Below are 21346 nucleotides of genomic sequence, written 5' to 3'. Positions count from 1 at the left end.
TCAAATGCTATATATAAACAAAGTGCCTGTTAGCAATGCAAATTTTTTCTGATGAAGCTGAGTTTTCATCTGTTTAAAATAAGTAAAGAGTGAAGTAACTGAAATTTTACTTGGGCTCTGTACCACCACAAAGGCTGGATAGTGATACACCAGGACAGTACTTTCAATACTGTGTAAAAGAAAGCATTGGAAACTAACCTGTGCAAGCTCATAGTATCCAGCTGAGCAGGCTAAACAAAGGAGACTTTCCCCTTCTTCTGTGTGCTCATTCACACTTCTCCCTTCAATCAGCAACTTTCGCACAGCATTTACATCTCCTTCTGAACAAGCTTCTGCCAAACTGCGGCTAGGAAAGTAAACATCATCTTCAGAAAATGAAATTTTAACTACACTTTAAGCAGTAAAGAAATACCTATGTGAGTAGAGTAAAAGTACTATGTTCTTTTCAAATACAAACCTGACCTGTCATCATGTTGCAGTCAACACAAGAAAAGTGCGATAGAAAAAAAGAGGAAATCATAACGAAAATGAAGGTTTATATTGTATTTCAACATATCATTTGAAAAATTAGAACTCTCATGAGCAGTTAGTGCTTCTGCCACTTTAAGCTCTGGTAAAACAGAATCAGTACAAACATTTTCAAGCCCACCATGTCACATTTTAATTTATCAAACTTCCTATATATAAATAGAAACAAGGGAAAATCTAGGTGATGGAATAGCAGCACTGTACAGTCATAGGTCTGACTATTGCCCCGGTGAACCCTGCCACTGATGTTTCTAATCTGAAACTTTACACATCTGTGCAATAAAAATTTAATAACTTACATTGTTTGCTACAAGTTGTCTCTGTTATAATGCTTTCATTTTATGGGAGGTTTACTGTGGACATGGCAGAATAGCTAGCAGCCAGTCTAATCAAAGTTCTTGTTATATCAGGTGAGAGGGAGCCTGACAGAGGACGGGGGGAGGGGAGGGAAAGGAGGAGTGAAGAGGGAAAGGGAAGTACGGTTGGGTGATAAGCAAGCAGGAAGAAATGTGCAGGAGAGGAAGCAGTACACCATGATATTGGATTGCTAACTAAAAGGCTGATTTGGGTGGAAAGAGATGGCCTGCACTGATATCACGTTTTGCCTACTCTGCAGTGTCCATCTGACAACTTATGAGCAGGGATCTTAGAAATCTGTTTGCAATGGAAAAACACGGAATATGAATTTTATGGAAAAATCTTCAGTTTTTACATTTTTTAAAAAAGTGAAATCATATGTTAATTACAGTGGAACCTCGTTTATCCAATTTAATTGGGACTGGGGCCAAATCGGATAAGCAAAAATTCAGATAATCCGTAGAATGGGCAAAGAGCTTCAGCATCCCGGGGCTGAAGTTCTTTGCCCATTCTACGGATTATCTGAATTTTTGCTTATCCAATCTGGCCCTAGTCCCAGCTAGATTGGATAAACAGGGTCCCACTGTATAATGTGGATAAGGAAACTAAAGTTCAGCATGTCATTTTAAATCGCAGAAAAAGGCGGATTGTTACGTTTTTTTAAATCAGAGAATTTTGGCTTTTTTTATGACGGGAAACTAGGATCCCTGCTGATGAGGTTGTAATCTACCAAACACTGTGGTGATTCATTTAGGCAGAAATGATCTGGGCTTTATTCCTGGTATACGACTCATACAATCAATAAAAGCAGATCTGGACCACAGAGATGTGTGTCCAGAATCTGACAGCGTTTTCTCTGATTTGGTTGGACATCTGAATAATTGCTACCACAACAATATGAAAGCTATAAGTAAATACTGGAAGAACCTCAATCAGGAAATTGGAGGGTACACGACTGACTGGAAAATGCATACAGTATAGCATAGAAACATTACTAGCTCTGACACCTTACTGCTTCTTGGAGATGGGGTGGATCTATTGGACAGGGGTCAGAGGATCTTTCTCTCAAAACATAAAACTGTCAATATTTTGGAACACAAACCCTGGGTGATTTCTCTTGCTGGCCTTGCTACCTTCCAACCCTCAGAAACAAGACCAGGAACATCACCCCATTGTAACATAGTTGTCCTTCATTCCAGGCACAACACATGAGTCCAGTTATAGGAGGGGGAGAAATAATGTCAACAGAAATGTCTGTATATCAGGAAGTGAAGACCTCAGGCAGATGCATTCACTATTGTACCCAGACCCCCGCACTACAAGCTGGGGACAGGCTGGACAGGAGAACCACACTGAATGGATCAGGGACATGACTGTGGGGAGGTGCCGATGCAGGGCTGATGGGGCCCAGCTGATTGTGGGGAGGGGCTGGATTGGTATGCAAACTGCAGGACAGGATATGTATAACTGCCTAAATGACTAACTCCTACCAACACATCTTCCTTTAAAAAAAAAAAAAAAAAATTCCAGGAAATTCAATGGCAAAAAAACTATGTTAACACAGACTTAAGGTTACTTGGTGATATGACATCACATTCCAAAATGCTGAGATGAGCAAAACTCAAGCTTCTGAAAAAACAGCAAATGCACAGTTAAGGTTGCCCAGGCAATCTTAACTCTGCCCTCTTTCAGCTGTGTTCCAATATGTCCCGTTAAAACACACAACTTTACTTTACCTATCCCACAGTTGCTGAAACATATAAGCTCTTCACCTCCTTTCAGGACCCATTCTCACCCCCCGGATTCCAACACACACTTTCCCACCATTACTCTGGAGATGGCAGTATCCAATGGGAACTATGTGCATACTCTCCCGTGTAGTGAGTGTGTCAGATGGGAGCAGTGACTGAGCCTGCTTGGTCAAGGTGTGTTTGTGATATGAGGAACAAAGTGGAATACTTTGAGGCATCTTACAGAGCTGTGATTCTGACATGAGGAAATCTGTATTTTGCACCTTTCAACGTGCAAGAGCAAAAGGAAGAGCTGCATGTGTACCTTCAGGATCCAGTGTACATCATTTCAATGCAGAATTGTGTCAACAGCAGGACATACAGCTTTTATCACTGAGGATCTTGTCAGCTGTGAGATGGAATATGAGAACTAATGCTCTACTGATGGATAAGTGAAAATGGACATTTGAGATATCTGGGAGTACGCGTAAGGGAAGTGCAAAAGGCTGCGAAATTATTCTTAAATTGTACCTGTGAGAGTTTTTCTAAGAAGTTGGCTAAGGGTATGTCTACACTGTAATTAGACACTCGTGGCTGGCCTGTGTCAGCTAACTTGGGCTCACAGGGCTTGGGCTAAAGGACTGTAATGGCAGCATAGCCCGCAAGAGGCCAGGATCCTGGGTCCCAGAAATAAGACCCCAGCCTGAGCATCTACCCCACAATAAAACAGCCTCTAAGCCCAAATCCCATGAGCCTGAGTGAGCAGACATGGGCCAGCCATGGGTTTTTAACTGCAGTGTGGACATACCCTAGTGTGAGAGAGTGTATGTGAGGACCTGGAAGCTCTGGAATCTCAAGGGCCAATCTGACTATGTGCGTATTGAGACGTTGCTCAAACAAGCTAGAGCAGGGGTTCTCAAACTGGGGGTCTGAACCCCTCATGGGGGTTTGCAAGGTTATTTCATGGGGGGTTGCGAGCTGTCAGCCTGTACCCCAAACCCCGCTTTGTCTCCAGCATTTATAATGGTATTAAATATATTAAAAAGTGTTTTTCATTTGTAAGGGGAGGGGTCGCACTCAGAGGCTTGGTATGTGAAAGGGGTCACCAGTACAGAAGTTTGAGAACCACTAGGCTAGAGGGAAGGTGGCAACTCCCTTTTTGTCCTTTAATAGTGTTAGTTAGAATCTTGTGGGTGAGAATGAATGAATCCTAAAAGGAGGTGAAAAGCCTGTACATTTCAAAACCTGAGGGGTTGGCAGAGTACAGATAACGTTTGTTAATGGGGCATATTGTAGCATTGCCGAGTTTTATACCATTGTATATGTATTACAGTAGCGCCTTGAGGCCCCAACCAACACCATGGCTGCATCATGCTAGAGGATGTACAAACACCCTAAAAACATAGTCCCAACCCTGAAGAGCTTGTATTCTAAATAAAGAAGACTAAGTGTGAGACAGGGATGTAACGTATAAGCAGAAGACTGGGAACAGAGACAGATTAAGAGACCTGTCCAAGGTTCCACAAGAAATATGGCAGAGCTGAGATCTGAAGTCACTTCCCAAGTCCCACTCCATTGCCTTAACCATAAGACCACACCCTTCCTCCCTTAACTTAAAAAGGCCATAGAAGGATCTTGATCTTATTTGTTCTCCAACCCTCAAATTAGATATTTTCCTAAATCTACTTCACCATTTATATTAACCACTTTCTTTTAAAAAAATAAAAATAAAATACAAATAAAAAGAAGAAAGTGGGCAAAAGAAAAAATATTTAAAATCTTCCACTAGTTTCAGGAGTCATCATCTCCTGAAGAAATTTGAAGAGGAAAGCACACTACCGTAGCAGGCTCAGAGTCTACTAGATTTGTTTTGACATTTGAAATTATGTCTAAGGTAGTGAAGTACGAATTTTCCTTGAATGCGTTAATGCTTTTAGTGCTGATGTCCCTAAATTCCCAGTACCCCATGCAAAAGCATTTTGCATTTCCCACCTGGAAAGCTCTTAGTGCCAAATGGATTAAATAAAAAGTCCAAAGTATATGCTCAGAATTGACAATCTGAAGCCAGTTCAAGCTCAACAACTAAGTCATTGTTGTATAGCGAAAGAAAGGAGACACCAATAAAGAATGCGTTTTAAGTGGCAGGGGAAAAAAATGCAAAAGATCTATTTACTTGTCCGTCTGCCCTGCATTTGCTGTGCTTTCCGCTCTCATTCGGGTAAGTGCAGCAGCAGCTTCATCCAACGCACAGCTGACCGAGGAAGTCAGTCTACGAAGCACCTCGGGATCTGCAAATGCTTTACCGTCAGCAGTGGATAATTTACCTATTCCTTTCATTCCAATTTATGACAAGTGGATACGTACACCGAAAAAGGAAAACAAAAGTAACAAAGAAAGTGTAAATTCAGTCCATACAGTATGTTAGCAGAAACCATTCCAACACTGATTGCATCGGGAAAATTTCAGGTACACTGGACATTTGTGTTTTTTTAAAGTAACTTTAGGCAATATGAACATATGATCCTGTAACATAACTGCATTCACGCTGACAGCACAAAAGTGACAACTCCCTTAAAAGACCGAACAGTGAGCGATTTTAAGTTACTGAAAACTGTATGCTGTAAATGTTTTTTTTCAACTGAATTTCAAAACAAGACCTCCATGGGCAATTTGCACATTCCAAGTTTTAAAACTGATCATTTCTTTTCAGTGTCCTAAACATTTCTTTATAAAAACAGGCATTTTTCATCTGTACCACCTCTGGGAGACAAACAGCTATAGAGGTTTTTATAAAGCTTTCAAGAAAAATTTCATCTCTGATCTGAGACCAAACAACCCCAAATGAATATTAGTGTTCTAATTATTAAAAATAGTACATATGTTTCGGGAAGCGAGAAGCTAAGTTCTGGCCAGAACTCCATAGAGCCCTGTGGTTGAGGCTGCTCAGGATTTGTGCTCCATCAGCACTTCTCCCGGAACACTAGTTTCACACCCTGTCTGGCTAGTCCCACTCACTTTCTGAACTGCACTGTACAGCTCTATATCTTCCCAGTGGAGATGAGGTTGCTGACAAATGTATTTGCCTCACTGTTCTAGGGGGGATTTTCCACCAGTGGGGACCCACTGGATCCTGACAGCACAATAAATCAACCCCATTAAGAGGTTAAGCTTAATACAACCTTTGCAAGTAGATATGTTAAGCTTTTGGGGATGACTATTCTGTTTAAAGCTTGCAATATAATTTTGGTAAGGAACTGAAATATAAATAAAAATAAGGAAAAACTGAACTGGAGGCTACTCTACAGGAGAGCTACCTTACAGAAAAAAAGAGGCTGATAAATGGTGGGCACTGATTTCTACTTCCTTCACAGGACAGCTAAAAGGGTAGCCATCCTTTCCATTAAAAAAAATAAAATAAAGCCCATATAGAAGATATGGTTAAAGACCTAGAAAGGAGGAGTCTTAACCACGGCAACTACAGAAACAAAAGTAAAACACAAGCTCTATAATTCAGACAGAACTTTCACTCACTCTCAGTCTGAAGTGTGGCCTTGCACGTGGGAAATAATTCCGAAATCAGAGGTGGGGAAATTAATTGAGCTTTACTTTTTTAAATATGATATTACAAATAAAATAAGGTGGAGTTCTGTAGTCAACAGAGAATGATATCAGGACATTTCCTTTTCTGCATTATCAAATGCTTTTGGAAAGGAATGTATTTTAATTAGTCCCATCCCCCCTGCAAAATAATTTTCACACAACTGAAAGTTCACACTGCATTCATTAAGCCCCAAGATTGCCACACTTATACATGAAGATTAGTACTTATGCAAGCAGACCCATTATGGTCTCAGGAGTAAGGGTTGCAGGACTGAGCCCTTAAAAGACATGAGTACTTACCTGCAGCTTCAAGTAAAGCTTCTAATCTAGCTTGGGTTTCTGGGTCTACTGTCCTCAAGTCAGCACCATCAGCAGTACTAGACAAAAGCAATTTGGAAGCAGTCTCCAACATTGGATTTTCCAAATCATCTTGATCCAAAATGAATGACTCCACCTAGAAAGAAAAAAAACACACATTAGCCTTAATAAAATTCCAATCCTTAATTCTGTAATTTTAAAGTCCGTTCATACATTTTTTTTTAATCAAAAGGTGCAGTGATTGTCTCTTAACAAATAAGATTTTGAGAAGCACTTGTGTTGGCATAAGTCTGTTCCCTCTGAGGTTACTAGGAGTTTTCCTTCCATGGAAGCAGAATTAAGCCAATACTGAACACTTCTCAAATTCTACATAATTTCATAAATTAAAAACTGTAAACATTGCTCTACAATTGGTAACCAGTAGATGCCACTTTACATTAAATTGTTTTAGGCTTAAATCTTAATTAGCATTAAAAGTTGTGAACCAAAGTATAAATGCTGGAGAAATTTACATGGAGATAAAAACATCAAGTAACATTTTAGACTAGAGACTTTACCTCCTCAGAACTACATCTAGTATTAGTCATGAATTCCCATAGAAGTTGTTGTATATTTCTGAGATATATGAAAGCTATATATTTAAAAGACAGAAGTGTTCTGTATGCTATACAGTGCAACAAACTAATGGAATAAGGTTAATTCCCAGATAAGAATATGGAGTTATTGAAAAAAACACCACCACAAATTCAAAGGCTGTAAGATCTTCTCCCAGATTTTGCAGTTATACAGAATGGAATATGACTTCTAAAAATGGTCTGGTTTTCAGAGGTACTGAGCACTTCCTTCTATGAGAAGTGTAGGTGTTCAAAACCTCTGGGGAAGAAAAAAATCAGACCGGCGAGGTCTACCCCTTGAGTGCAATGGTAGCCCTTGTAACGTAAGCCGAACTGTTGTCCAAATGTGCCGGACAATTGTACTAAGTGTGAGCATCACTATTTATCTCACTGGAGAGAGAACTCTGAAGCCCATGATCACTGGAGGGCCAGCATTACCATTTAATTGCTGGTGGTTCTACTAAATACAGCACAGCTTATTTAGCATGAGTGGACTACCTGCACAATCCTACTGTTTTATTGATGGGATGATGAAATGTTGAACAACACTGCTGAATACTCAAAAATCATTTTGTATCCAGATTTCTGCTCTTTTCAATACATATTGTGAATTAAAACAGTTCAATTTCACTAATCAATCTAGGTAAATTGGTTTTTTCCCCCACTAAAGACCGTAATTTTTTGCAACCGTTTTAACAGATTATGGAGCAAAAACTTAAGTACAAAGTAAGTACACTTTTCCTCTAAAAGTACTTTAAGTGTTCTGTTAATTTATGTAAAAGACTATTTTGACTTTCAGCCATTGTTTCCCTCTTGTTTGATTATAGGGTCAATGAATACTCTAATGATATTGATATTAGAAAATAGCTTGAATAGATCTCAAATAGATTTTTTTTTAAATCAGATGCATTACACAGGAGATATCTGCATTCTGAAAGAAGCGACACTACAATCTGTTTTGCACTTGCACTAACTTTTATATTTACAAAAGCTGGCCCCGAGACTAGTTTAGGAGAAGTAAAATAGGTTTAGGTTTAAACAATCATCAGTGAAACAGATTGCCAGATAAAAGAGAAAGTAAGTAAGTATTACTGGAGTGCCTAGGAACACTATTCAAGGACTTGTGCTAGGTCCTACACAAACACAGAATAAAAAGATGGTCCCTAAAAATGTATCTTTGTGGCTGCTGATCAAAGTAACTCACTGAATTTAATGTAATGCAGAACTGAAACTAAAAAGGTTGTTACCTTAAGCTTACTCCTATGAAAAGGCATATAAATATGTATTTCTCTCATAGGTACTGCCTACTACATTTACCCAAGACAAATGAGGTACAAATATCATCATAGTCTCTGTCCAGACCATGCACGTTATATTTTCAGCCTTTAATGAATGTGTTATGGATTTTTGATTACAAAAGTCAAATGAAACATAGCTCTAAAAGCCAAAAACATCCACTGCACTGGAACATCTGGACTATACTTGGATTTGTTGACACAAAAGTGAAAAATACCAGGCTGACCCTAACAGGATGCTGTGTCCCAGTTACCTTTTGCAGAGGAAAGAGCTATTTGGGTAGAAAAGCTTTGAAGTTTTAAACGGTCTGAAATTTAAAAAAAAAATTTGACATTAGATGCCTACTCCGCCCACCCCCGCTTTCTGATTAAATCTGGATCATTTCAAAGCTATTTTTATGCCCAGCACATAAAAATAGAGGCTAGTCTGAGGGTTTAAAAAAATAATAAAAAAAGCACCTCTGGCTGCTGCCCTCAAATAGGTTGGAAATAGTCCAATATTGACATTTTTTAAAGACAGGTTACACAGATTTTTTTAAACAAAATAATGAAGTCGACTCTAACAGACAAGTTACAAGTAGATACGGCATAAACTTAATTAAACTCTGATTTATTAATAACTTGTGTTATACCCTCACATGGTTGCAGGTTTCCATTACCTTTAATTTTCTTTACAAAATATAAAGGCCAAATACTCCAGGAAAGGTGACATATCTTGCACAAATAATTTCACACAGATCTATTGTTCTGTAATAAATCACTCATAAGACATGTATAAATTTCTGTTAGCTTCCTATTTGCTTTCAGGAAGTGAGGCTCCCCCAGCCTGGTCCTCATTTCTACCTCCCAACAACTCCTCCACCACTGTATTTCCTGCTCTAAAGCCACCCATGAGAATAAATGCTCTTTACCCAATGGTGTGTGGCCCAAGAGCTACTTTAACTCCTTTCATTGTAAAAAAACTGTATTGGGAGGGATGTGTGTTATTTAGCGTCTTTATTAATGTAGGAATATAAAGAACATAATGATCAAATGTGCAGATGACACAAAGTTTGGGCAGGACGGGGTTTGCAAATACTTTGGAGGATACAGCTAAAATTCAGAGGGATCTTGATAAATTGGAGAACTGGGCGATAGACAACAAAATGAAATTCAGCAGACACAAATGCTGGGTGCTTAGGGAAGAAATATCAAATGACCAAATACAGAATGGGGGAATAACAGGCTTGAACTAAAGCATGTCTCACAAATGTGTGGATGGAATCCACATAGCTGCTCTGCAAATGTCAAGAAGAGATATTTCTTGAAGCGATGCCATTGATACCACTTGTGCTCTTGTAGAATGAGCTCTCACCCCCAGGAGGGGGAGGAAAATTAGACCACTTACAGAAGAGTAAGATATAGATCCTCTGAGAGGAAACAGCTTGGCCTCAAACTTTCAGCTATGGCAATAAATCGAGAGATTCTCCGACTGCTTTTGTTCTTTGCAGGTAAAAGGACAGGGCTCATTGCATAGAGGGAATGAAGTCTCCTCTCTTTTTCAGATGCAAGTGCTTTTGAGGATGGAGGGGGAACACAAGTAAGTGAATTGACTGGTTCAGGTGAAACAAACTGCTCTGGGGTGAACACGAGACTTTGTCTCTATATAAAATAGCATAAGGAGGGTCCATCATCAGTGCTCCAAGCTCTCCCACTCTCCTGGCTGAAATCACTGTGATCAGGAACACAATCTGAATAGATAGGAGAGACATGGAACATGTAGTTAGTAGTTCGATGGGAAGCTTAGTAAGCACCAGAAGAACAAAGTTTAAATCCCACTGAGGAGTAGGCTTCCTTACTGATGGAAAGGTTCTGATCAGACTCTTACAGAATCTGGTAATCAGTGAATGAGTGAGAATTAAATTACCATATGCAGGTGGGTGGTACACATGGATTAGTGCCAGGTGGATCCATAAAGAGTTGATGGGAAGTTGATATTGTTTCGAGGGAAAGAAGATAGTCCAGAATAAGGCAATACCCACAGCCTCTGGGGATGTAAGTTTCTGTTGTGTCCAGAGAAACACTTCCACTTAGCTGCCTAGAATTTTCTAGTGAAATCGTCTCTGCAATTAGTAAGAAAGCTTTGCAGACTTCAGAGAGCTTCAAAACAAGGATGTTGTAGATTTGAGGTAGACCCTCATGGGGGTGGGTTTTTTACAGCACTGGAAGAGCTCTCTCCCAGCGCTGGTGACGCGACTACACGGCAGCGCTTTAATGTTGCTAGTGAAGACACCCCTTATTTAGTCACTATCTTGCTGGAAGCCTTGAACCAAATTTGCTATATTAAGTTTTACTTTTAGATGCGTTTTCACTTTTATTTGCTTGTAACCCTTTTTAAACTTTCTCTTATACCTGAACTCATTTAAAATCCTATCTTCTTTAATAAAACAAGTTTATTAACAAATCTAAACCAACAGTGCTGTGTTCATGCCAATATGAATTCCAGTTCCACTTAATGTGGTAAACTCTCTCTCTCTCTCTCTCTCCTTAAAAGAGCAAATGAGTCATTTATCAGAATTGTCCAGGAGAAGGCTCGACATTGCAGACCACATGGTTTAGGGAAAATTTGGGACTGGGACTGTGCCGGTGCATCCTGCAAGTAGTAACCAAGGCTGGTGGAAACCAGAGAGGGGTTGTAGACAGGCAGCTGGGTCATAACTGTTGAACCAGGGCTGTCTAGAACACACAGACACTCAGGGCGTAACCTACAGGCTGGTTGTATGTGGCCCAGCTTGGAAGCTACAACAACAAAGCACCGAAGGTGACAGGACAGGGGGTGACAACCCCTCACTGGGCGCTCTCACATTCAGGGGTGCCATCTAGACCTGAGCACGAAGATCTAGGGCCCCTCCGCACTTTCTGTTCATCTGAGAGGCAAGCAGGCCCCTTTTGAGGGCTCCCAACATAGCAAAAACACTCTCTACCACAGAGTCATGTAACTCCCCGTTGTGATCGATAGCAAAGTGTCTGCTGAGGGAGTCCATCAGAACATTCTGATCCCCAGGAAGGTAAACAGCTGACAGGGTAATTTGATTGCTGGTGCAGACTTTTCCTCTTGTTGATAATAGCCCACTTAAATTGAATTGTCTCATTAGAACTGACCCCCCACACATACTTGGTAAGGCAACTCCCATCTTTTCATGTAGTGTGTGTGTGTGTGTGTGTGTGAGTGTGTGTTTTGTGACTGGGAAAGGCCAGATGGTTATAGAATAGTGGGAGATAAATATATTAGCGCCTGGTTAAACAAATCCCTGGTACCAGGATAAGTGAAATGGCAGTGGCTCCAGGTCAATTAAGACACCTGGGGCCAATTAAGAACTTTCCAGAAGGAAGGGAGAACATTAGGTTGATTGGGACACCTGAAGCCAATCAGGGGCTGGCTGAAACTAGTTAAAAGCCTCCCAGTCAGTCAGGTGGGAGTGCATGTCAGGAGCTGTGGGAGGAAGTTGCGCTGTTGGAGAGGCTGAGTAGTACACACCATATCAGGCACAAGGAAGGAGGCCCTGAGGTAAGGGTGAAGTGGAGCTTGAGGAAGTGAGGGCTGCTGTGGGGGAAGTAGCCCAGGGAATTGTACACGTCATGTTTCTAAAAGGTCAGCTACCATAGCTGATACTATTAGGGTCCCTGGGCTGGAGCCCGGAGTAGAGGGTGAGCCCAGGCTCCACCCTCCTTTTGCCTCCCTGAATAATCACTGAAACTGGGAGACAACTGAGACTCTGCAAGGGAGGATAGCTTCTCCTCACCTCCCTCACTGGCTTATGATGAAAATGGCTCAGTAGATTGTGACCCTTGTCTCTAGAGAAAGAAGGGTTACGTGGAGGGTCACAGCGAGCCTCTGAGGCTAGTGAAATCCACCAGGAAATGTGGGACCCAGGGAGGCAAGGACAGAGCTTTGTCACAATATATAATCTTCCTACTGTATTTTCCACTCCATGCATCTCATGAAGTAGCTTTCCTGGGATAAAACCCTACGCCCAAATAAATGCGTTAGTCTCTAAGGTGCCAAAAGTACTCCTCGTTGTTTCAATTCCATAAGGTGACTGCTTCTGTGCACAGAAGAATAGATGTTGTTCCTCCTTCCTTGTTGACATAAAATATGATAGTCATATTACACGACACGAGGAGGACATGGTGACCTTTAATGAATCAGAGAAAACCTCTCTAAGCTTTCCAGGCTGCCCACAATCCCAAAACATTGATATGCATCCTGATCTTGGAACAACTAAGTGCCCTGCGCAGTCCAGTTGTCTGAGAGAGCCTCCCAGCCTAAAATGGATGCTTCCGTAATAATCATCTTGTCTGGTGAGGGGGAAAGGAATGGCATGCTCATGCACCATGGGGGATCTGGTGGGGATGTCTCCATCAACAATAGAGAGGAAGTTACCTTGTTGTGAGCACAGTTAATATGGTATGCATGGACTGTTTGCTTGGTGAGAACACTATTTGAACTCACGCTTGCAGGCAACAAATATGGAGTCTAGTCAATGGCATGACAAATACATGACGCCTTATGGCTCCTAAGAGAAAGGAATTCTGATTGGTGTTCGAAGGTTGCTCATGACCTGACCTATGAGGCCTTTCATTGTTTGGAATCTGTCCCTCAACAGATAAGTCCTCGCTGTGACTGAATTTAGGGACACGTTGATGAAATCTAAAGTCTGTGCTGGAACGAGGGCAGACTCTTCCAAATTTCCAAATCTAGGGAAGACACGAGTTGGAGCACTGACAAAACTGATTCATAGGCATCTTGATGTGGCTTGGCAATGAGAAGCAAGTAGTCGAGATGGGGGGAAAGATGAGGCCAAGATGTCTGATATGGACTGCTACTACCGAAGAGACCTTGGTAAAGAACCTGGAGGTAACGAGGCCAAAGAGGAGTACTCTGTATTGAAAATGGTTGGGCCCAACTATGAATATGAGAAAGCATCTGAGTGTGTGGTGAATGTCTAATTGAAAATACGTCCTTCATACTGAGAGCTGTAAACCACAAACCTTTTGCTAGGGATCGGATTATAAAATGCCAGGGTAACCATGCAAAATTTCTGCTTGTGAATAAAGCGGCTGAGACAGTGGAGATTGAGGATGGTCTCCCTCCACCGTTCTTTCTGGATACTAGAAAGTAAGATGAGTAAAAACCCCTTTCCTTGGTGCTGATGAGTTACCCATTCTATTACTCCTCGCTGCAAGGAGGATTCTACTTCTTGTTTGAGAATCTCCTTGTGAGAATGGCCCTGAAAAGGGTGGTAATGGGGAGGGGTGCAGGTAGGGAAATTTGATCGCATAGCCAGAATGGATGATATTTAGTACCCACTTGTCTGTTTCTGCATTCCTAGTGTGGGAAGGAAAGGGTATGTGGGAATCTGTAAGTGTTAGCATCATTGGTTTGCACTCTCCAACTCCCATCAAAAATATTTCAATGGAGGCTGGGATTAGGATGATGATGTTGCTGCAGAAGGTGCAGGGAAAATGAACCTGCTGCTTTTTATGAGTGCCTCACAAGGTCGGTTGTAGTAAAACTTTTGAGCCATCAGTCTAGGCTTGTATGATGTCATGTGGAACTTTCTCTTCGGGGCAAATCTATATACCCCCAGGGATCAGAGAGTGATGATGGAGATGCAGATGGAGTGAGATGGAGATGCAGGGGTCACTGCTTCATCTGGAGACAATGAGGACAATTTCACTGGATCCTGCTCATACTCCTATGGGGTCAGGAGGAAGCTCTGGCTGTCCTCTTGGAGAGGAAGAGTGGACTGACTCCCTAGCAGACAGTGTTGCCTCCACAGGTTGGTATGGGTCCCACGGTCCCCAATATGGCCAGGAACATGGATCACAGGTGGCTGCAGAGATCTCCACAGCATGGGGTACCCACCCACAGTTCTGAGGCAGGTAATGTGATGGAGGTTGGCTCCAAACTGGTCTGGGTCCCCTGTCTGGGAAGGCATGTCTCAGAGGAGATGTCTGTTCGTTGAGTACTTCAGAGTCTCCCAAGAGAGAAAATGCCAATTCTGAATCAATTGGTGTTATCAATAGTTCTGCTGGAGGGAAACCAAGGCTAGACAATGGACTAGGAGACAGACTTCTTCCTTTAGTTGCATCTCCTGGTGGAGTCAGGCCTCTAGCCCAAGTTAATTCTTCAGTGAAGACATACCCAGAGTGAGTTTTCACTTACACCTTCCTATTACACATTAAGGGTATGTCTACCCTGCAAAAAAAGGTTTATTTCTTAACCCAGGTTAGTTAACTTGGGTAAAAACAGCAGTGAAGACGCAGCCAAGTCTTCACTTTTATTTTAAGCTAACTCGAATCTAAGTAAGTGAACCAAAATTAAGAACTCTTTTTTTTTTTTTGCGCAGAATAGATATACCCTAAATCCCTAGTCTTCCCTTTCCCGTAACCTCACTACACAGCTCCCAAAAACCGTCTAACGAATGACTGTCATAGAAACAATGTTGTTTTTACAGATCAAATAATAGTATTGCTCCCAAAATCAAAGCCCCAAATGGTTGCAAAACCAGCTAAGCTGGCATCTAGAAATTAAATTAGATAATACTACCCCATTGAGTCTGAAATTATGAATATCCTATTTGAACCTTGAAGTTAGATCATACTTGCTGTCCAAAACTACAGACCATTCAGCATGAAAAAACATGCTAGTAGTTCCTAATCAGCCTTTATACTTGGCAGTACTATACCAGTGTCATAAATGTAAAAAAAAAAATGTAACTACACCGCTCATGTGCTTCCGATGAGTAAATGAATGATCATACAGCATCTCCCATCCTCCTTCCTACTCTTATTGCATCATATCTGAAATTAGATAAGAGTTCTTAAGGCAGGGACCAAATCTTTTTTGTACTCTGAGCACCTCGCATAATTTTAGGAGCTGTAAATTAATATATGGTCATATTTTAATTTTGTTCTTTTCTGGAATGTTTAATATACTCAGTGAGCAACGTTTTTACATTTTGCCTCCACACAGGGTCATGCACAATGACAGTTAGTTCCACAACATAAAGTATGGGTGACAAAAACAAAAAAAATTGATATCAGTTAATTTATCACACTTTCTACTGAGGAATAATTTCTAAAGTTAGCAATGACAGTAACACCATTATCAGACTTTCCAATATATATTGCTATTATACAGCCCCACCTTCCAAATCCACAGAAGCCTATTATAAATAACTTCTATAACATCTATACAATCAGAACAGTTTTCATAAATAGCTCTGTTCATCAATCCACAGACCAGCCATGGCACCAGTTTATGCATCTGTCTTGCAATGCTCTCCGTCACAGGAGTGCAATTATAATGCAATCAGCAGGCATAAAGAAAACAAAAAACAAGTCATTCTTATATAAAGCAGAGCACTGAAAATTGTTTTCTTAAACCAGATTCTCTGTCATTTGCATATGTCTCCAAATCTCAGTGATTGGTTTTGCTAGCACAAATCCTTATATCTATTATTTCGAGACTAGTCAGTTGGTTGTTATTGCATAGCTTTTAAGCAGACTATAATCAGCAGGGTACTGACTCCATTTCGCTGGAAGTAGCAAGATTTCTGCTTTGTATTACAAAATTTTGTTATGCAATCTGAAAGCTGGGGAATGGGAATGAAAAAGTGCTGATGAAAAAGTACATCAGCAAAATGTTGTAATTTAGAAACCAAAGCAATTTCTCTCCTGCACCTCACTAGTGAACTTGCTCAACTGTGTCTTATGTTACATGTTGATGTGTAACACAAATACCCTGCAAATTTCCAGCTGTGCTTCAAGCAGTGTTTACAATGAGAAAAGTGGCAGACAGATAACAGAAGACTACCATCTATCTGTCTAACAGTCACGCAAAGACTCATTCATATTTTTAAAAATCCTTATTTATATTTTAAAATCTTAAAATCAGTTGTAAAAACAATTTCCCCACCTACCTACCAAGTTAGTGCTGAATTAAAGCCTTTAAGAAGAGAATATGAAATTAACTGTATTTTCCTTGAGGTGACTCCACTTTTTTGCCTGAAAGGGACAGTTTGTTTAATTAGTGGTAATTGTTTAAAGTGTTGCAAACAGTTCTCTTAGCAGGAATTAAAATGTGATCACTCTATGGACTTTGGATATAGTTCTTTCTTTGACAAATCCAAGTAGCTTGAGAGAGCAAATGAAGCCTAGTTAACTTACTCATGCTTTACTTTTTACAGTGCCAAGTCCTGGAGAATATGTAAGCCCCTTTGTTTTCAGTTTAAAACTATTTTGACCAGTGGAAAGGAGGAAAAAAAAAAAGTCACAAAAAGTATTCTCCCCCCCCTCCCCGATTTTCACCCTACTTTTCTATCATTCAAGTATATAAAAAAATATAAACTTCTTTCATTAAGAAAACACAATACATTGCATGAGCTATATGTATTATGATAATACGTTACTCTGTGTATACATGCAAAGCTACCTGTTGAAATAAGGCTATGTATTAGTCTAGAACAGGGCTTCTCAGGACAAATTATTGATGGCCTCAAGTATGGCCATCAACTCTTGCTGGTGCAGCTCTCACCACTATTTCCTAAAATACTTAATTAGTTTTAGGAAAAACAAACAAATATGCACATATACACATCCAAATCTTTGTAATTTATTTATTGCTAGCTAGTAAGTCTGTTGTGAAAAGTGGTATTAAACATACAAGTATCACTATTCATAGCAGACTTACTCAGCCCTGCCAAGCCTGGGGACAAATTAAACCCTAGATGGGGGAGAGGGAGGTCAAGGGAGGCAGCGGCGGGACAGAGCCCAAAGCCACATGACTGGAGCCTGGGACTGGAGTCTGAAGCCCCAAGCCCCACGGCCAGAGACTGCCATGCTGCAACCCCAGGGCTGAAGCCCAAAGTCTGAGCCCCACACTCCTGCAAAGATGGAGAACTCACTGGCTGCCTGCTCCTTCAGCATTGTGGCCCAGGTGTCTCCAGAGGTGGGCAGGGCCCAACCGTGGCTGGCAGCCCCAGCAATCAACACCAAGGTGGTGCATCCAGGAGCAAGAGGGAGCGGGAAGGGCTTCTGCTTTGCTCCCTCCCCTCCAATCATGCCCAGGAGGCTGTGGCCACAGGAAAAGCCCCTGGTGGGCCACATGTGGCCATGGTGCTCGCATTTGAGAAACGCTGGTCTAGAAGATACATACAATGAACAAACAGACATGCACCCAAGTTCTGTAGTGTGCGCATCTGAACGTACTGATGAATCTCATGCCCACCACATGCACATTTCAAACTGTTAGATAACGGTTTAAAGATTTAACACACTAAAATAGGAACACAAGGAAGTATTCAAAAGTTTTAAAAAACAAAAACAGGAGAAAGATGAAGTGGAGTGTATGCTCTGCAAATGGTGTGGCACGATTATTAAATGTAAATATTTATAGGCTAAGAATTCTAAGTCTACAACAGTAAACTGTTTATTCAAATGAAAAGTTTTATTTGGGGATTAGAGATGTATGGTTTTCTTAAATTCAGAGGTGGTATTGTGTTTTGGGAGTTCTGTTTTAGTTCTGCAGCAAACCACATTGAATTCCATTCATCAAAGCATTAATCTACTGAATACTCACCCCCCCCCGTCCTTCCATCTATCAAAATAAACCCCAATATTTACCCAGAAAAAGTATTAATAGTTTTTTGCATCGAATTTCACCTGTTTTTGTAGTAATAAACATTGATAATATTCCTGAGAAAAATTTAATAAAATAAAAACTGAAAACAAAGAACCTTAAGAATATACCATTTCAGTTTAGAAACAAATAATGGAAGCAATACAGCACTGTCCTTTCAGAAAATACTTCGTTTTCCAAAGTAGTGTCAAAATTGTTAAACACTGTAATGATTCACATTTCCTAGCAAAAATGAAGAATTTTTCATGTGTGTCTTAAAGTTTTAATTTTCCTCTTAAAGTTCCAGTAGGAAGAAGTTACTTGTCAATCTGTTATCTAGAAAAGACCACAAATGGTATTTATGCTGCATCTAGAAACAAAATTGCAAGTTACTAACTAGGATAAACACTAGCTAAGTAACTCACACCTACTGAAACAGTGAAGTCTGCCTCTGAACCACAAAGCTCATGGCAATTCCCCTTCTCCTCCAGCCACTGGGGACTTATGTCAAAAATAATTTAAGCTTTCAGTACAAAAATGTTTCTAGAACCTTTGTCAGGAAGAAAAGCATCCAACAGTGTACATTTATTATTAGTCCCTGATTTCCCCTCAAAGATCATAAGTTATTCACAGCCTGCACTCTTCAGTTGGCCAGAGGAGACTTTTAGGACTCATGAAACACACAACTGCAGGATCGTCTTTAAGAAGAAGGAGGACATGGAACAGCAGGTAAAGGGCAGAACAGTTTGTATGTGTGAGCAGGAGAAGGGATACCCAAGCTGACACCAATGCTAGTTCCTTCCTAGCATATTGCTAATTAAGCCCAGAGTTGCACAGGACTGAAAGCATCAGCAGAAGACTATGGAGTTGCACCGATGTAAACAAACACAGAATCTAACCTACAGAATTATAGATGATGTATGAATAGGACACAATGAAGTTTAACCTCCAGCTTTTAGGCTGAATGTGCAGGACTGGAGAGTTACAAAAACTTCTCAGTACGCTGAACAGATCTGCTCTGTCAAGAACATAGAACTTCTTACCAGATGTTGCAGGGACTCCAATTTTACCAAGAGAGAGAGTAATTGTAAAAGAACAGTATTTTATATTATTGTATCTAGTCAAGGATTCCAATTTATTTTAAAAAGCCTAATTTTGAAATTGTTCATTAGTAGCACACACTTCTTACAGATGAGATGTATTCATGTACAATCGGAACATTTTTGTACTTTTATTAACTCATAATATAAAATTTTGTCTAAGAATAAAACGTGCAATTTCTGCTTGTAAAAAGTAAAAGCCAAATTCAGGAGGACTATCCAATAAAATCTTTAATTCAAAAAAAAAAAAAAAGGTCATTTTGAACTATTTATATATCTATTTAAAACACTTAAAGCTGTATCTCATGGGATTCATGGAAGACAGTGGATCAAAATACAGCAATGTAATGTGAAAGCTGACATAATTCTGGAAAAGAATCTCAGGGAAAAATTATTGCATTCAATAACCATCCAAAGGTAAACATTTCAGTACTCCAGTACCTTATAATTAAATTTCATGGAAATATAGGATGGTTCAAATATATATTTCATAAGTATAAGTTAGTTCTACTTGTCTGCATAATCTCAAGTGAACCTAATTCAAATTCTTCATAATTTGAATAAAAATATAGGTCAATTCTAGGATACCATTAGACATGCTGTGAAACCCTATTTGAAAAATAAATTCCTTACCAAGCCATATAAAGTAAAATCCAGTTATGACAAACATATCGTGTAGTCCTATTTCAGTGGTCCCCAAACTTTTTTCCTATCATGTCGCACCGCGCCCCGCCCCCTTACCTGTAATGGAACCTGTGGGTCTCCACTCCTGGGAGCTGAGCTGCAGCTGGAGCAGAGCTGGGGGCCAAGTGGGGCTGGGTCACACTCCCTCCCTGCTCTCTGAGGGGGGCTGACCCAGGCCTTGCTGTGCCTCCCCCCCAAACATTCCTCCTTAGCCCACAGTTTGGGGACCACTGTCCTATTTCATTTTTAATATATTTTAGCACAACAAAGCCCATGTTTTATCCCAACTAAAACCTTATCAGTCCCCACTATGGTGCATGATCCCATGATAGCATATATTAATTTAACGGACTACCACTTTAAGTGCAACTTTCACCCTCTATATCCACCATTTAATTACAAAGGCAAAAAAATTTTTTTATCAGGAGACGGTAAGTATTTCAAATGTAGTTGTATGCTCATAATTCACAGGACTATACTTCAATTATTTCCCCCTCCCCCCCATGTTTCAGATACCCATCAGGCTGGCAAAAGGGGAAGAATTTCTCTCCATAGAGACACTTATTTTTTCCAGGCCAAAGAAGAATTTAATATCTATACTATCTCAATACAGATGTAAACTTTTGAAGTTACTAGACCCAGAGTTCTTACCATTCTAACATCGAACTAGTCAGATCGGCAAAGGAATAAAGGAATAAAACTATCTGGACTGTTGAATACCAAGATTGTTTAATGATGTTCTGAAATAAGTGTGAACACAATCCAATGCAACAAAGTTTAATTTTTCCCTATAAAGAAGTCATAATGCCTAACTCTGTACATATCCTCTCTCCTTTGTTTTAACTTAGTTTATATATTTTTAGAAATCTACAATAGATTATAACTTTAATACAAATGACTATATAAATTTTCAAATGCATCTTCATAACACAAAGCTAATCTTTCATTTAAAAAAATTCCTGATGCAAATATTAAAATGATCATTAAAAAAATCATTTAAACCTTTGCGATCTTTAGAATTATATAGTACAGGCAGAGCCAAAAACAATTGCTACTTCTTTTGTTAAGTTTATTGTAAAGATACAGGATGACGAATTCTTGTTATGCAAGCTTGGATTATTTTAAAAATCTATAAAGTTTTCGGGCCAAATTCTTGGCTGGTGGAAACAGGTCCAGCATGCATTTATACCAGCAGAAAATCTGGCCTATTTCAGTCTTACAGTTCTTTAAAGGTCAGAGCAGTATAGTTCAACAACATGGAATCCTTCTTTATCCCAGCCCAATCCATTTTTCTTAGCACAGCAGCTGGCACCATAACAGCAACACTGCAGAACCATCCACAAAAGTCCTGCAATGCTGACCACTTCATGTACAGTAAAGTAGTATATTTGTTTTCATGTTACTTGGAATTCATGAGAACTGAAAAATAAGTATGATCACAATTCACACGAGTTCT

At 40.0% G+C, this 21346-nt stretch overlaps 1 protein-coding gene across 7 annotated transcripts in view; it reads right to left on the bottom strand.

Moving 5' to 3' along the window:
* ANKRD17 (ankyrin repeat domain 17) overlaps positions 1 to 21346 on the bottom strand; it is a 168328-nt gene that overhangs the window by 67762 nt on the left and 79220 nt on the right. For all 7 annotated transcript variants that reach the window (XM_038398721.2, XM_043513657.1, XM_038398722.2 and 4 more), the window contains exons 2-4: positions 6516 to 6669; positions 4789 to 4945; positions 199 to 346 (exon numbers count right to left, since the gene is read on the bottom strand). In XM_038398721.2, coding sequence (XP_038254649.1) covers positions 199 to 346; positions 4789 to 4945; positions 6516 to 6669 — 459 coding nt within the window. The remainder of the gene's footprint in view (positions 1 to 198; positions 347 to 4788; positions 4946 to 6515; positions 6670 to 21346) is intronic.

This window comes from Dermochelys coriacea, chromosome 4, assembly GCF_009764565.3.
Source record: "Dermochelys coriacea isolate rDerCor1 chromosome 4, rDerCor1.pri.v4, whole genome shotgun sequence".
Lineage (NCBI taxonomy): Eukaryota > Metazoa > Chordata > Testudines > Dermochelyidae > Dermochelys > Dermochelys coriacea.
The sequence above is the reverse complement of the archived record's forward strand: the minus strand, read 5'-3'. Positions and strand labels throughout refer to the sequence as shown.